Source organism: Pteronotus mesoamericanus, unplaced genomic scaffold, assembly GCF_021234165.1.
Source record: "Pteronotus mesoamericanus isolate MK-2021 breed Mesoamerican mustached bat unplaced genomic scaffold, CSHL_Meso_final contig_169, whole genome shotgun sequence".
Taxonomy (NCBI): Eukaryota; Metazoa; Chordata; class Mammalia; order Chiroptera; family Mormoopidae; genus Pteronotus; species Pteronotus mesoamericanus.
The window spans coordinates 22,543,181-22,561,284 of NW_026555068.1; the positions used below are offsets into that span (position 1 = coordinate 22,543,181).

Sequence of the window (18,104 nt, forward strand, 5' to 3'; positions counted from 1 at the left end):
TAATTCCAAGAGTTTTAAAAACAACTTAAAAATTACATAAATAAACACTATACTTGTGTATTTTAAAGTTATAGAAATAGCATTCATGTAGGTTTAATCTTTAAAAATTTCATTGATGATATCATGTTTTAGAGTTTTATATTGTTATTTCCACAGATTTCTAGGTGATTTTAAGGGGGGAGCTGGATTCATATGCAAAATGTTATCCAAGGAAGAACGGAATTGGTAGGTGCTGGTTAATGTTATATGTCTAGTCAGTGTGTTTTCCACATTTTAAAACACCTTGATGCCCGTGATCCCCCGATAATGCAGCATGTGACAAGGGCCACTGTCCATGTTGTATGAGGATGAAACACGGGCAGAGAGAGCGTCAGTGAGTCACCCACTGTCTCTTAAAAAGTTACTCATAAAAAGTCATTTTTTAAAAAGAGGACTCATGCTACCAGGTCCCCTGACCCTATTTCAGGTTCCTTTACCCACAGTGTGCTCTTCTTTCAGTTACCTGAATTGTACTGAATTAAAATGGAACATTCACATGAAAGACATTTTTAAAAAATTTAGCACAAATTGTTCATTGATCTCTTCTTTGACAGTAGCAAATATAACCAGAAGTTGTCCATTTGCTAAAACTGGCTTCTAAATACAAGGCATTTACCAACTATAAATGGTTGTATTTTGCAAGATTATTTGTAAGTTGCTTGTTTGGAATTGAAACGTATTTTCTCTATATTAAAAATCTTAGAAACGGTGGTTAAGTCCCCAGCTGACCTACAAAAGCCTGTCTGCACAGCCAGTAGGAACATGCATACCCCATAGCACCCAAAGGCGCAGAACAACAGCGCTCACGGAAGCCTCACTTGCATAGCGCCCCAAACCAGAAACAACCCTGATGTCCGCCAGCCATGAAGTGGACACACGAATTATAGTCATACAATGGGCTTCCACACAACGACGTAAACGGACAAACCGCTGCCAGATGCAACGACGTGAGTGGATCTCACGAACAGAATACTGAACAAGAGAACCCATTCACAAAAAACGTGAATGCTGCGTAAGTCCCTGAGTATGGAGTTCGCAGGCAGGTGACGCCGACTGGTAGGACAGAAGTCGCCCGAGTGAGCCATTCCCAGCAGGGAGGAGGGAGCAGGTGACGCCTGGGAGAGCATCTGGGACGCGGTGCCGCTGGTTGCGTCCACTGATGACCTGCACACTTTTCTAAGTGTCTATTGCACTTAAGTTAAAAATTGTATTAAAAGTAGTCCTTCGGACACGTTGTCCAGCTCAAGAGTGTGTGCTTCTGCCTTTGCTAAGCCCTTTCTGCCTCCCTCTGCGGCGCTCCCAGGTGTTCCTTCCCACGTGACAGCCTGCGCAACAGCCCTGCGAGAAGTAGAGTAAATGCGTAAGGAGAATAAGGACCCGGCACAGGAGAACGCAGTGGGTCGCTCCGTCAGGCAGGAGGGAAAGGGAAGGGTGAGGCAAGGCCTCCTTCAGCGCAAACCTCGGGCCCTGGAAGGAGGGCAGGGTGAGTGAACAGATTCACGTTCCAGGGTCATGACGGCTGGTCCATGGCCTTCTCAGACTGAGCCTGAGTGTAAAGACATGTCTGTCTTGGTGATGAGGTGGAGAAGTTGGAACCCTTGTGCACTGTTGGTGAGACTGTAAAACGCTGCAACTGCTGTGGGAAACAGCATGGTAGCTTCTTTAAAAATTAAAACTACACCTACCGTATGACCCAGAATCCCACTTCTGGCTAAGAACTGAAAGCAGGGTGTCGAAAGAGAGAGCTGCACACCTGTGTCCGTAGCAGCAATGTTCACAATGGCCAAGAACCAGAAGCAAGTGAAATGACCGCAGACAGAGGAATGGATTAAAAAAAACTGTGGTGTACGCACGCAATGGAATATGGCATTAGTCTCCCTTCACCCTTGGGGGACACACCCAACACCCCATGGATGCCTGATGCCTAAGACGGTATGAGCCCTATGTATACTGTTTTTTCCTATACATATATCCATAAACCTATGATAAAGTTTCATAGATAAATTAGGCACAATAAGAGATTAATCACAATAATAAAAAATAAAACAATTATATTGTAATAAAATATGTGAATGTGGTCTCTCTCTCTCTCTCTCTCTATTATTCTGCCTTCGCTCCTTACAATTTTTTCCTTCCTCACAATTTCACAGTTGGAAGATTTGTTCTTACCATCTTAGCAACCTCAGCATGCAATTTTTTTTTCTTTATTAAGTAGAGACCTTTCACCTTTTCACTGCAAGGAAGCACTTGACAGCTTCTCTTTGGGTGCATTGAGGCTGCCAGCAGCCCTACTCTTGCGGTTAAAGGGTGACTTGAACACAAGCTCTTAGTTCCGAGACAGCTGATCTGCTCACAGAGGTGGCGGCTTCTCCGCGACTGGCAGGCGGGGAGCAGCGTGGAGAGGCTGGACAACGGGAGGAGTCACCTCCCGGGAGGGACAGAACGGGACTCGAAAAACCTCATTACGTGAACTCAGAAGGATGAGCAATTTAAAACTTATGAGTCATTTCCGGCATTTTCCATCTGCTCTTTTCAGACCACGGACGACCGTGGGTAGCTGAAACCTCGGAAGGTGAAGGCAAAGCAGGGATGCCTGTATGACTCTTCCTTTCTTCTCAGGGCAGGTGGACATCCATTTCCAGGGTAAGGCCCAGTCAGAATTTTTAAACTAATTGTACAATATCTGGCGTTTGATGTTCACAAAATTAATAGGCATACTTTTTATACTATCGCCCAAGTCAAAGATAAAACAATTATAATGATATCAACCGCAGGAGTGACTTCCACAAACGCTAAGCCATCCCTCTCTCGAAACGTGTGCTACTAACAGCCCCGTAGTTTCCTCTGGATTACACCTTTTTAGCTTACTTGTGGTATTCTTAGAGTGCCACCAATTACACTGTGTTTAACATAAAAATATCTCCTACATAATTCAAAAGCATTTATTCTATAACCTCTCAGTCTTTCTTCTGTCGGCTTTCCCAGTAAATGTGAAGAAAAACACCTCATTAATTGAAATAATTTTGAGACAGTCTGCTCGGGAAGATCTATCAGTGGAATTTTATGAAGAAAATTTTCTTTCAAAGACCACGCAGGTGAGAGAAATGACAGCACACCCTCCGTTCAGTGTTCAAGGCTGACGGAGATGAAAGGACCCCACAGCACCAGCCATTTCGCCTCCGCACAGAGAAAAAAGGGGATGCTGTTGTTTTTAACCAATGTACGTTGCTTTGAGACTTAAAAGCCAGCGTGTGGAACACTTGAAACCAAAATGTGTAATTACCAAAAATTATAGAGCACCAAGGAGCAAGTTCAGTGCCATTTTTAGCTCCTTGTGGAGAGAAAAGGTGCCAAAACTTCCTCTTGTCCCTGGGGACCATGCCATTGAAGTTGTTTAGCACAGCGCCTACTATTTTCACGGGCAGGTCAGCGCTCACGGATACAGCCAAATGCGGAGGGAAGGAGGGGTGGTGACGGTGGGTGACATGGTCCAGCACGCTGCCAGGACCTTGGAGCAAATAAGGAGGGTGTTGTGAAGCGCGCACGGAAGCCAGCGCCTTGGCCATCAGAGCCTGGGATGCAGCTTCTGCTGCTGGGGCCCTGCTGGGTCCACGCTCAGGTTCTGGCCACTTTGAGTGCAGTTCTTAGCGTGACTGCCATTATTGCCTAAATGCTGCTTCATTGTGCAAGATCAAGCAAACGTTCTCACCAAGAACACAGGAGATAACATGGGAACTGGAATCCGGGAGGGAAAACTGACTTAAAAAAGAGCACCCCGAAAAAGCCTGCGATTCAGTTTGGCTTAGCCTGCAAGACCTGGGGAGCTCCCCGAAGCAAACTTTAGGCCTAAATTTTCCCTTTCTCACAGTGCTCCTCACGTCCACTGTGGTACCGGGTTTCTGAGGAGGAGCCATTAAGAACCTGTCATCAGAAGTTGCCAGAAAAGGAAATCAGAATCTGAGATTTTAGAGGCCAGAGCACAGTTTTTAACAGAGATTGTCTAGGGCGACTGCAGACCCTTTGTTTATATTAAAAGAGACAGACGGGGTCCCACTCTCAGTTCTGGCTCTGAGGAGTTGGGGAACCTCAGCAAGTCCCCAGGGCGGCTCCGAGGCTTAGGTTTCTCATTCGCACACAAATCTGAAGAGACTACACTAGATGAACTCAAAGGTCTCTTCCAGATTCATGTTCTATGGTATGTCAGTATATTTTAAAATACAAATATTTAGGCTAAATCACTGAGCACAGGGGGGAAAACCCACCTGCCATCAATAAGATACCAAGGTATCAGAATACAAATATTGTTCCTTTGTTTTTATTTAACATAAAATTTAATTACATGAAGTCAAACTACCATTGAATGCATGTGATAACTTGGGTATCTTGGGTTTTGAAAGCAAAATTTCTTTATATTTTAGTTTCATGAATATATAAATATATACAATGCACATGTGCAATGATTAGATTTTACAGAAATCTAACGATACTTTTAAATATTGGATAATGATTTGATTTGATATATGCTCCCAGAATGCAACCAAGTTTTTGATGTAAAATGAAAGCGTCTCAGGTGAAGAATGCAGTTTGCAACTTGAACTCCTACTGGGCCAAACCGTCATTAGACACACAGAGTTTTCCATAAATTAACTTTTGTTTTGGATTTCCTGCTGTGTCCACATACATGTTGACGGAATGTGTTGGGCAATCATTTGGCTTTCTAATCCATTATTATTTGTTAGTAACTTTAAGGGTAATGGAACATCAATAGTATAGACTTGCTAACCCCAATACGGGTATTTTAAAATTAGTTATTTCTTTTTAAAGCTTTTGTATTAATATGTCCTCTTGTTGTCATTAGAATTATCCCAACTATAAGATATTTTGATAGGCAAAGGAACTACCTCTGATGTAGCAAGTTCCTCTATTATAACATATTAAGTCATAAATTTTATGAGGTAATCTTTTTGCAGGGGGAGTAAGGAGATAAAAATGGTTGCTAATATTTTCTATTTCTATGTGGTGTATTTTTTAATCCTTTTTGGTATTTTGTAATTAGTGGAAAAGTAGAATCCCATTGTCTGTCAACTGTCTTGATGGGGCTGAAGAGTGATTTAGCTATGTAGGTCCTTTTCTGACAGAGTATTTCACTCACAGTCTTTTATAAGTAATGACATTTAAAAATTGTACTTTCCAATGTAACTGCATGTTGTTTCCCTCACCATGCGGATTCAGCGCACTGTGTTGAAGGGTGCCACTTGGCGAACGGTACTCTCAGCTGCCCATCCGCAGCCACTACGGAGGCCTTCAGAAGCCTCTGAAAATCACGCGCTTGTCCGCCTCCCAGGGGAGGAAGCCAGGGTTTCTCCAACAGACCGTCCTCCTATGCTGCCTTAGTTTCCTCTTATTTCCAGGTCCTGTTCTCCGAATGAAAGAAGCATTCGGTCCCCACTCTAATGAGATGCACAATCATTATCAATAAACTAAAGAATCTTTGAGGTAACAGTTGTCAGCATTAAAGAATATGGTAAGAGGACGTATTTCAAAAACATCCAAAATACAAAATGAAATAATTGACACGGCTTATAAACTATTCCCTGCTTGCCGACATACTGACATTGCTGTTATCGTGAGATGTGTGTAGCAGAGAATTCATTAGTGACAGTTATTAGCAGCTTTGCCACTGAAACCCCATGGATCTACTCATTAATCAAAGGCTCGTTGTACTGATTCTGTTTCATCTGGATTCCTCTCTTCCATAACAGCTTTAGGGTCTACATCCTACTTTTATGTAACAAATGTGTATGTATGTTAATGACCTACTTAAGCATAAATTTTTTTTGGCTTGTTTTGACTTTGTATGAAAGTAGAATAGACTTGCAAATTAGAATTTTTTGGAAATTTAAGACACATTAATCATCATTATTAAAAGATCCAACAATTAAGGCTATGGAGGTTATTAGAGGAAGTTTGGTATATTAAAATAAGGCAAAATCCAGAAAAACACTCCCTTCACATTAGTCCACTTCTCCTTCAAAAGGTTACAATATAATTTGTGTGTGTGTGTGGCGCATTTGTCTGGTTGTAAAGTGGCAACATTAAATAAAATCAACAACCTTTAGGAATCGAGGCTCAACTTGTTCCTGCAGTTGGCTCTTCATCATTCATTCATTCATTCCTTCATTCATTCTGTCTACCTTACCAAGTTTTGTTTCACAAGCAAAGCAGCGTGGGGTGCAGCCACAACACCACCTCTGGCGCCTGGCAAGTGACAGCAGGGACAGCTCACCGCCACCCCACCCCCCGCCCTTGACCATCGCCTCTTGCCAGGCAGGGTGGGAACGGGCGTTCGAGGTCTGGTGGGCCAGCTTCCCCCATTGATCTGGGCTCACGTGGAGAAGAGTTTTCCTTAGTTACAAACTTAACTATTACTAATGGATAGTTATGGGACATTTGTGGAAATTTATGTCAAAGCGAAATACAAAGGGTGGTCTCTGATCCCGGGAGGCTTGCTCACACTGTCAACTTGCTTCTGTACGTGGTGGCTTCAAGTCCCTTTTCTAAAGATGAATGGCCACCTTTCCCCCTTCAAACGTGCACTGCTTCTCTACCTGTGATTCCTGTCTAAGGCCACAAAGAATTTCTTTGAAGAAGTAAAAAGCCCCTAAAAATATCTTCACTCTAAAAATAGAAAATCATGGTAAAATAGGTGATGATTTGAAGTGATGGACTAATATGGTTAGTTTTTATGTACAAATATTACGTAATTCACATAAGCTCACTGTTTCGTCATGCAGTTAGCCTGGCAAAACTACAAATGTAGTTAATGAAAACATTAAGGACCTAGAATGAAATTAAAAGACCCACTGGAAAAGGCCTACAGCTCTATCAGTTCCTTCAGCAGTAACTTCTACATTTTTATTTTAAAAACCTGCTTTTCACCTTTGTAATTGTGAACATTCTACAGTATTATTATATTATACTTTTATATTTATACATTTATTTTTTCCTTGAGATAATGGATTTAAAAATTTAAGTATTTATTTTAAAAGGGAATTCTATAACGTTTCATTAAAGGAAAAGTCACGATCTCCTGATATAAACTGAAGGCAACAATAAGTGGAATAGTGTTATTAAAATCTACCTAGAGATCGCCAGCAAAATTGTTCTTTATCTGGGAAAGAAGCGCTAAAGATGGGCGCCATGACATGTTAACATCACCTGAGCCCTTCCTCACGGCTCCATTAGATACAACAGAATGAGATTAGGCAAGGGAACACACGTCTCATTTTCTCTCTCTTATTTTCTCTCCTGGCCACCGCCCACCTCTGAAGCCTTACGTCTTAGGAGACACAGCGCCCTCTGAGCCGGAGGGCAGGCGGCCTACACTCACAGTGCGGGTGCCCGGGTGGGGACCCTGTGTTGGCGCCCGCTGGCTTTACCATGGGACCTGCCACTCATGCTCCGGGCCTCCCACTGCTCTTCCTCAAAGCTGTGGGTAATTGTATTTGATTGCCTAGGCCGTCAGAAGGAAGAATGGCAGCTGAAATCAATTGCGCACTAACACTTTATCAGGCACGTTAATTATCGTGTGAACTAGTCCGAAGAGCTGTGCCCTCGCTCTTCCTGTTGTGTTGCTGTGGAAGCTCAGCTTCGCGGAGGCTCAGTCCCCTGCTCCAGGTCACGTGGGTGGTCAGTGACGGAGGAGGGATGCAAACTCACACCGGACGCGCTGAGGGCCTGTACGTGACATGAAAACTTCACATTATATTTCCCACATAAGGCGTTGAGGTCACCGTGGCAAAGACTGTGTCTTACCCATCTCTGTGAATTCAGTGATTAGGAGGGATAGTCAATAATTGCTAAGCTTAATCAAATTAAATTTTCTGTGATATTGGAAATAATTAAAAGTTAATGCCTGTGAAAAAACAAATTGAAATCTGCAAGATGCAAAACCGCTTGTGCCGTTTTCTTTCTCAGATCAAAGGCCCCGCCATGTGGACTCAGACACGGTAATCTGCTAGGTAGGCCTGGAGCTCCTTCCGCAGCCCTGGGAAATACAGGCTGGTACGGGGCTGGCCTCCTCCCCTTCGGGGCACGGTGGCCGACCGAGGTGACAAGGCAGGCAAGAGCTCACCCGCGGGGAGGGGACAGGCGGGATCAGCCTGGGGCTAACGTGCTGGGGAGGAAACACAACCCCAGGTCAGAGCCCACGAAATCTTATAGGTCAAGAAAAGATTTGAAGTTCTTATCTTTAAAAACACTGAGTGTTATTTTCAGAAAACACCTTCATACTCCGCCGAAGCGGCCTCGCTGAAAAATGTAATCGGTCTCCTAGTCTCGGTATCACGTGGGCTTCGGATGCACAAGGGGAGGGTCTTCCAGAGACGCCCTTTCTGCCTGAGGCCCAACCAGGCCACAGCGACTGGACAGGCTGGCCTCTTGGCTATCTGGTGTAGAATAACACGACCCCAGGCCCCAACAACTTTGAAATACAGAGAACATATGCTTTACAAATGTCTTCAAAAGACAGATGAGTAGAATGCTCATAAGTGTTTGGAAAAAACCCAGAGGTATCATTTCTTTTAAAGGTTTTAAAACTATTTTCTGGGTATCCTGCATAAGTAAAATTCTTAAAGCACGTATGTATGTATATTATCTAAAATTAAGGGCAAGGAAAGTACAGGAACGGACTGCACATTCTTGTAGTAACTTTAAATCTGGTTAGTCGAAATTTCCAAAGTAACATTTCTCTTCACATCTAGATGTGAACTATAAAATAGGGCTGTAGCTAGACTAACTCAACAAAGAAAACCAATATGAGTATTGCAACTTTTTCCCTCAGGCACATCTAGATTTTATTTTTATTATGTCACAATATATTGGTTTTAATAGTCCTGAGAACTGATTTTTCAAGCCACATTTAGGTTTCTGTGGTAACACTTAAAATTTGTCCTCAGGTCAGCATTTGTCAAAACACATAATCCTAGTTACCATTCTGGTTTCAGCAGGAAACCTCTTCTCTAATGCTCAGCCTCACTAAGTTCTGTCTCTCACGCGCTCTCCTTGCCTCTGAAAGTTCTTTTTAAATGGTCATTACGGTTATACTTCAGCGCTCGGAGCTTGTATTCTCCAAGGTCAGCCTCTAAGGGGGCAAGGGCTGTTGCGATCTTCTTCTCTGCTGTATCTGTCATAGCGTCTCAGTAAACAAATGTTGCCACTCACTAAACACATTTTGAAGGAATGATGAATGGACAGAGGAGCGGTCACTTCCTTTTCTGGTGTTACATTACTAAGTCCCCAAAGAAGAAACTGTGGAATTTCATTTTTAAGGAAGAAGGACAAGGTAAGCAGACATTCGAAGATTACGTAGGAACAATCAACAAACTGAGAGAGTCTATGCATGTGAATTTTATTTTATCTCCTATTTTAGGATAAGGCCTTTGTTTGAATATAGAGTCAATGGAACTTTGAAAAGTTTTATGCTGAATTCATTCCTAAAATTCCTAGTAATCTATAGTTTTGCCTTTTTTTAAAAATAAAATCCTCACCTGAGGACATTTTTTCATTGCTTTCAGAGAGGGAAGAAGCGGGGGAGAGAGGGGAAAAAAGAGAACAACATGAGAGAGAAACATCGCTTGGTTGCCAGTGATCAAACCCTCAACTTAGGGGTATGTACTCTGACCGGGGATCGAACCTGCAAACTTCCAGTTTGTAAGATGATGTTCCAACCAACTGAGCCACACTGGCCAGGGCTAGTTTTGCTTTTGAAAAAACCTTATATATGCTAATTACTTTTCCTTTTGTAGATCGTTCTCTCAAAACACACTGCTCTTAGTACCACTAATGTGAAAGCAAATGACATATGCAATGTCAATTCAATATTTATGTGGCGTAACACAGAAATGGTAAATATTGTATTATGCTTTCCACTTGTCATTAGTCGGGAAACATAGCTACATTCTGCAAAAACGATAGCCTCAGACAGAGAAAAGAGCACCGTATTTCACACCCAGGGTACTTATGTCTGGCACACGCTGAAGTTCAGCTGACGTTAAAGGTATTTCTTACTGTTGCTGTCCTTGGCTGCTTTTCAAGTCAGGGAGATCCTCACATTTGAATGGTAAAAACAGCCTGTTCATATACAGAATTCCTCATGTATTATTTATTTTGCTAACCTCATACTGAGCCAACAATAAAATAAATCATTTGGGGGTAGAAGAAGAGCACACTCCTTCCAATTGTATCATTTCTTCAAACTGGTAGTGATTCCTTTTTCATGTACAATAATGAACAAATATCACGTAAACTTAAAAGCTACACATTCTCATGTTGTCCTAATAAAAACCAACAGAAAGTTATGTCAGAAACCTTGCATGTGCAATATATAGCTTTTTCTCACTTTAGGTTCAATTCAGAAGTCACTGATTATACAGAGTTGGCTACAGAGTGAATTTAATTTTAAGTGACCTCTCAGTCTTTTTGAGGTGTCTACATGATAGGCTTGACAGAGAAAACTAGTATTTTCTGCAAATTAACAGAGCTCATATGGAAAGTCAGGGCAGAGTGCAAACATAACAAGACAACCAAAATGAAGAGGGGAGAGAGAGCGTGTACACACACACACACACACACACACAATTTCATCTGTACAACATGCCTCTTTAATGGGAAGCAATGCAACTATCGAGAATGGGTTTTAGATTTTCTCCTTTCTGCATGTGCAGAATCAGACACAGCAGTAACACGCTTTATCATACCACCATTTTCCTCCTCTCCTAAGGTAAACTGTTTTATTCCAGGTCTTCATTCATGGTTGAATCGGGTTTAAATATGTCTTTAATTTCATGTATCCAAGGAAAAAATAAAATAAAATATTGATTTAAAATTTTTAGTTTACAATTTTCAATCTTCTAAAATACAGGCAGTATATTTTTTCCTACAATGTGATGAAACCACATTAGTATTAAAATGGTACCATTCCATCTCAGACAAAATGTGTTTTCTGAATGTAATGCAACTAGGAGTTAAGGGAAGAAGCTGTAGTGAAAAATGGTATGTAATTCATTGCTCAGTTGTGTTCTATAACCTAATAAAACAGCACTTTTATTACACAGACATGTCCAAAAAGAAAAAAGAATGTCACAACACATTTTATTTCGCCGTATATATTTAAATGGTTGATTTCTCATGAAGCGTAGAGGGCTGGCGTATTTTTCTTTCTGACCCTGAGTTGCATATATATAGCTAGTACTGTAATCAATTTCAAGGTGCACAGAGAGGTAAAAATGTTCATAAAATGCAAATAGACAAAGAAGTAGGACAGATAACTGCTACCAAATCATAGCTGCAATGAACCTGGACTCGACAGGTTCTGTTTTGCTAGATCTACGGGATACTCGGGTTGTTAAACAGCCTTTTTGGCAGACACATCACAACATCTATTTTACGAATCAGTTGGTAGCAGATGTTCAAAGGAAATAAATAACTACATATGTATTTTTTCAATGAAACAGAATATTGAAAATGCAAGTATTTCTTTGGTTAGCAGCATATGTCAGGAGTTCACTAGAAAAACAATGCTGAGTTATTTCATGTCTCTGAGAAAGGAGATCAGATTTTTGTGAGGGGGAAAAAACCTAGGGAAGGTTTAAGGGGAAACGGGGAGCGACTCTTAAAGAAAACAGGATTTCTACTTTGGGGGGTGATGGGAATGTTCTAAAATTGATTGCAACACTGTGTGAACACATTAAACACCATTGAATGGTACACTTTGAATGGGTGAACTGTAGGGTATGGGAATTATTTCTCCATAAAGCCATTATAGAAATTGGTTGGGATAAACTAGGCCAAAAATGGAGAAAATAAGCCAGCCTACTGCAGTCTGATAAGATTTTTTGTTTTCTCTGGTTTCCCTTAAATTTAAGGAACATGTACAAATACTCTCCATGCTACCCAACGTGGGAAATGACTGGAATGTTTAGGCTCTGCCTCGTACTATCGGAAAACGTGAATGAGGCGACCTGGCCGTAATGGTGGTGTTTGAAGTCTGACTTTGTTGGTGTTTTTAACTGGTGTTACCTAGTCATGCAAACATTTATTTTGATTCTGTATTTAATGTTTCATTCATGTTCATGCTTTATGATGAGGTTTCTGGGCATTTTTCTATGAATCCAACAGCACAATTTCAGGTTATTGCCCACTTTCTGTGAGTAAAGAACAACCATCAAGACTCCTACTCATTCCTTAGTTATGAACAGAATAAGAAGCAACAGGAACTAGCAGACCATCTCTTTGTAATCTATTCTTTGGTGGACAGCTACTGTCTATTGCCCATATTTTCAATCATCTAATTATTAAACAGGAAAAAGAAGAATGAGTTGGGCCCCAGGAAGAGTAGGGACAGGAATGTTTTTGATAGGCCTGTATCACTATTACCATCAAATGTAATGTGTGTGTTTAGAAATCAGCAGATTTTCATTGTATAAAGACATACCCACTTACAGGTTAATGTATTAGAGAAGGCTTTTTGTTGGGAGCTGAGCAATCTAAAGAAAATCATAATGTGACTGTTGAAAAGAGGTTTGTCATATGTACAAGTGCGGACATTGGATTTCTAAGAATTGAGAGACGACAAATCATGGCATGCCTGTCCTATCACGTGTCAGCTAGAGCTTCTCAACTCTGCTCACTTCTCTATCGCAACAGGGCCTCAGGATCTCTCACTTCGCTGCGTTTTCTAATAGGTTCTCTGTACTTCCCACTAGCCACATGCGCCTGTCTGAGTTTAAATTCATTAACAGTAACAAAATGTAAATTCCAGCTTCTTCGTTGCGGTGGCCACATTTCGAGTGCTTGAGAGCCGTGTGTGTCTAGTGCCACTGAATCAGTGCAGAAATAGGCCGCGTCCCTCACCCAGGGCAGCATTTGGCAGTGCTGGCCCGGAGCGTTGGCCCAGAGCGCTGTGGGCTGCGGACCACAGCAGCATCGTCTGGGAGCCCGTCTGAAATGCAGACCCTCGGTTCTCACAGCAAACCTGCTGAATCAGAACACGTATTTTAACACGGTCTCCCCGTGATTCCTAGGCACATTCAAGTTCGAAAAGTCCAAGTCTGGACTTTCTTTCTTCAAATTCCAGGGTTTGGAATGCTACTAAAGCAATCTTTTAAAAACAAAAATGCTTTAACTTTTCAGTTCTTTGAAAACTTCACAGGAGGCAGTGCAGTGGAATGGGGCCCTCATAGTTTCCAATCCAGCTTCTTCATTTGCAAGCTATGTGACTTCAGACAGGTGCCTCTCTAAGTGACAGATTCCTATGTGTTCAAAGGAGGTAACAACTCATAGGGTTGTCGTGAAAATTAAATGAGGTAATTCACACACAGCTTCAAACACAGTGCCTGGCGCGCAGTGAGCAGCCCGCATCATCACTGTAGACGTTTCATGTCTGTTCCTTTCCTTGCCTTGGACGACCTCTTTTGAAGGTCCTCTCCCACTAACCATTCTGACATTAAGCCCCGCAAACTGAACTTCCCTTCACCTCTTAAGTATAATCTGCTAGGTCAAGTCTCTGTTCAGCATCTCCAGGCTGAGACAGGCATTTTTCTTTCTCTTCTGTATTTCACTCATATGGACCGTGTTCCTATGAAAGCATGTGCTGTTAGGAGCATGTTTGCATACATGTCTTTATCACTTGACCATGAGTTTCTAGACTGGAGAGCTCATTCGAACCTCTAACATCTGTTAGAGTGTCCAGAAAAATGTTGACCTAACGATGGTTCGATGGTCATTAAGAAACCACAGAGGTACCAGAAGAAAACTTATGTGACTTAAAAAAAATAATACAGTAAATAAGGACTTTAAAGGTATAGCATGAAATATCAGAAATTGTAAAGAAGAACTGATAAATGAGATTAATGTAAAAATCCTGTATGGTATAGGGCATACAAACTATGAAAAAAGTTAATATTAAATTGGAAAACAACATATATGGCAAATAATTAATATCCTTAATAAGTAAATACTTGCAAATCACAAAGAGGAGAATATTCCCAACAGAAAAATGCGGGCTACTAGGCTATTCACACATGTAAAAAGAAATAAAAATGGTCAGTAAGTATATGAAAAGATATTCAGCACTACTAGGAATAAATGAAAACAACAATAAAATGTTTCAGCCTAAGAGACTGGCAAGGGTTAAAAATATTGATAATAAGTAGCATTGGTAATTGTGTAAACTAGAGGTTAATTTGGCCATGGTTTGCAAATTTAAAACATGCCTACCCTTTGGCACTGTACTTTTCTTTTAAAGAATTTATTCTTATCAAAAATTTGATCAACTGAATCTCCGTGCACACACAAACACAAGCTTGCATTAAGAAAACAGTCACTGCATTTTTGGGAACTGCTTAATTAAAAATAGCCACTAAATAAAATTACACGCACACAATGTTTAATGCATGATGAGTGAGAAAGCCTGGTACATATGCATTAAAAGTACAGACCTCTAGGCATATATATGTATGGAAAAATATCTGGAAGGGTATACACCAGAGTGTTAACAGTGGTTACCGATGCAAAAAGTTAATAGTGATCTAAGGGAATTAATTTTCACTTTCTTTTTCTTCTTTTCTTTATTCTCTGAAATTTTTGTGAGAATAGAAAAACAAACATACAACAAAGCCGGCATCTCTCCCTCCTCCCTCCCTTTCAGAAGTTATGCACTTTGGCTATCCTGGGATAACTTGATGTTAGGGAAGAGACACATTAACACTACATCTTCATAACTTCTCATGACCTTACTGGAAGGTGAGGAAGAAAATTCTGGGATAGAAATAATTCCTCAAGCTTTTTACTCTGCATATTTCTTAAAGCTTTGACTTTATATCAACAGTCAATATAAGAAAATGCAGACCTCTAAGGGAATGGAAAAAAGTCTAAGGATGACGACGCTTCATTAAAGGTTGTGAGGTTCATCAATCTGATGATGATGTCGGCTTCCCCTTGGACTCTGGGGTTTATCAGACTGATCTCCCTGGACAGGCAAGTGGCCTGTTCCGTGTTCTCTGCCTTCCATGCACACTCAATAGGAAGGAACAGCCTTCCCTAAGAGATGAGCCTTGTTCTTTTTTCAAGGGTAAGAGTGGTGTCTTTGGTTTGAAAACATTTATAATGCTGATGAAGAAAAGGTATTACCTGATATAAAAGAAAAGAAAATCACTGCATTAAGTGTGTTGGTCATTTAAGCTCGGGAAGACCAGTGAAAATTCTCAGTATATTTGTGCTTAATTAAAGCAATAAAAAGTATGAGATAAATCTTTGATGATAAAAGTAATTTTTTCCAGGTACCCCTTGGATTGCATTGCCTTAAGTTCTAGCACAATAATTGGATCATAAGGAATGTTCAACAACAAAAAAGCCCATCCCGTGGACAGCTCTGTGAGGGCATTATCCAGTTGCAGAGTCTCACGGGGCATCACAAATCGCTTCGTGAACCTGTGACTGCAGCACTGACCATCGTTCTTGTTGGACGAGCCACACAGCCTGGGCTCTCGCTCAGGGGACGCCACCAGCATTTCGATGGGGTAGGCCTTTCCCTACACTTAGAAGCCAATCAGAATCTGATGTGGTCATTTCTGACATTTCAAAAAGCAATCTCCAATAGTTTGGATGCTCAGGCATGTTACAAAGCAGTTAACAGGAAAATTTACAACTTTTACGAGCAGCTCCATCATTTGGGTTACTATGAAGTGAAAACCTCGGTCAATGTTACATCAGAAGAGCTGACAAACCTACATGCATGAACGAGTAGATGAGCCCTTCGTTGTCGTACGGATGTACAGTCCTCAGGAGCATGTTCCTGGGTATAGGACAACGGTCCTGAGCGACGAGATTGACATTTAGATCACTGAGTTAGCTAATGGTGCGTACTGTTGCCAAGTAGCAGAGTCCCTTATTGACTATGCATCACAGGAGATTCCTGCATTGTGTTCCTTCCCGGAAGTGTATGAATTATTTTGTGTACATGAAATGGTGTAGAGTTACCCATGTTTTCCCAAGTAATAAGCCAAACACAAACGTACACTATACTGTGTGTCCAAGAACATAACTCATTCTTCATATGAATGTTGCTTTTCTATTTATCTAAATATGCTAAAAATTACTTCAACCACCCTGAGATTAAAATGCATTATTACCAACCCCTTCCCCAGAAAACAGAACCTCAGAAAAGACTTCTCGACCAAATGCATAGATAAACTCCACAGAACAACAGCACGATGGCCCCCCGCGCAGACAAGACAACCCCAAACCCTTGCCCTCACCTATGAAGTAGGACAGGAGCACAGCCAGGAGCACGGAGACCCCCACGGCGCACAGGGCCGTGCACTTCCAGCTGCAGTACTTGGAGGACTTCTTGAATTTGAAAGCGCTTCTTGATAGGGTGTTTCTAGGTAGCGGCCGAGTAGGCGGTGAATAAACAGAGCCAGAAGCCATTGTGTATCCTGGGGTCGCGGTGCTGAACAGTGGCGTGGTCCCTGTCCCTGTTTTGAATAGGAAATGCCTGTGGAACAGGAGAAGATTGTTACACGACACTAACATCAACATTGAGACTCAAACAGGTTAAAATGTGGGGACAGAGAGGATGCCTTGGCGTTCCTCTGACTTTTCATCGTTTACTTCATATCATTTTTAAAGACCTAGAAACTAAGAAAATGTTTTAACCAGAAAGCCCCCACCCCTTCATAAAAAGACTCTGATGGAAGTGTGCTCCGTAACGTAGAGAGCAGCATGTGTGCATAACCAGTGACCGCGGTCCCCGGTAGCAAGTAGGGATCGTGGGAGCCTAGAAAGTCACTCTGATCCTTCCTGCACAGACCCATTTGGGAACTAGCCTTTATGAACTGCATTAAGAACATCTTCCCATCTCCTTTAAGACAGCTCACCTTCCTACTTTATAGCTACATGTATACTTACAACTCTATGAGAACAGGCACTCGTGTGAACTCAAGCATGCATGACCACATGGCTGTCCTGCAGACTGATGTATTTGCCGGATGTCCACAGAAACGTACTAGTCCCAGCCTCTCTCTCCCACTAATAAGGATTGTCTAGCCTGGCCACAGGTCACTTCTCAAGGGGGCAAACCCATTTTATTTTTCGCTTAGGCCAAGCATAGCTGGGAAGGTGGATATGCCCGGGGGCAGGGGGAGAAAGGAAGGAGTCACAGGACCCTTTCTAAACCCGACCTAAGTGGATGGCGGGGTGGGTGAAGCAGGTTGCAGATCAAGTACAGAAAGTTGCCCTAGCCACGCGGCCGCAGACAGGGACGCCCACTGCCTCACACGCTGTAGACTCTCTTCCCTGGAATACGTTTATGCAGAAACTGAATGGCTGTGTGACAGGAGTGCTCTATGAGGACTTCTGTGGAAAAGGACTAATTTTAAGGTTCCTATTAATAAAAGTCCCCATGGTTTTCACAGTTTACATTTCATATTGTGTTGGTAACTTAGAGTGTATTTACTTTGAGTCTCAACAGCTATTATTATGTTCCCTACTGACATGTCCAACGAGGTCAATGAACTGTGTCCTTCTTCCCCATTCAGGAGGTTCCAGGTGTCCTGGAAGAGCCCACCATCGTTCAGAACAGTTGCTGTGCAAGATCATTTCAGAAGGTACACAGCAGAATATTTTATGTTCTAATACTCGTGTCCTTATTTTAATGGGACACTTATTTTATCTGAAGACTTTAAATCTAAATTCAAAGTATAATGTCCTCCAAACAAATGTATGTGAGATGAAGTCTCTGGTTTACACACTTGATGTTGGGGACGCCTCACGCTGGCCTGTCCTCTGGGTGAGAGGACGGGCTGTATCATGCCACAGAGTCCCCTCCCCCTTTAGGTCTGGTGCTGGCAACCTTTTCCACAATAGAGCAATTCTGCTGTTTATGTTGTGACGGCAGCCTAGCCAATACATGAAGGATTGCATGTGGCTGTGTTCAAATAAAACTTTACTTTTGACTTCGAAATGTTGATTTTATCATGTTTTCTTACGTCATGAAACAGTCTTCT

General features: G+C 41.7%; 1 protein-coding gene across 1 annotated transcript in view; it reads right to left on the reverse strand.

The window, feature by feature from the left end:
• Window positions 1-18,104, reverse strand: part of TENM3 (teneurin transmembrane protein 3) — a 548,392-nt gene that overhangs the window by 127,319 nt on the left and 402,969 nt on the right. The window contains exon 5 of the mRNA XM_054566195.1: window positions 16,356-16,594. Coding sequence (XP_054422170.1) covers window positions 16,356-16,594 — 239 coding nt within the window. The remainder of the gene's footprint in view (window positions 1-16,355; window positions 16,595-18,104) is intronic.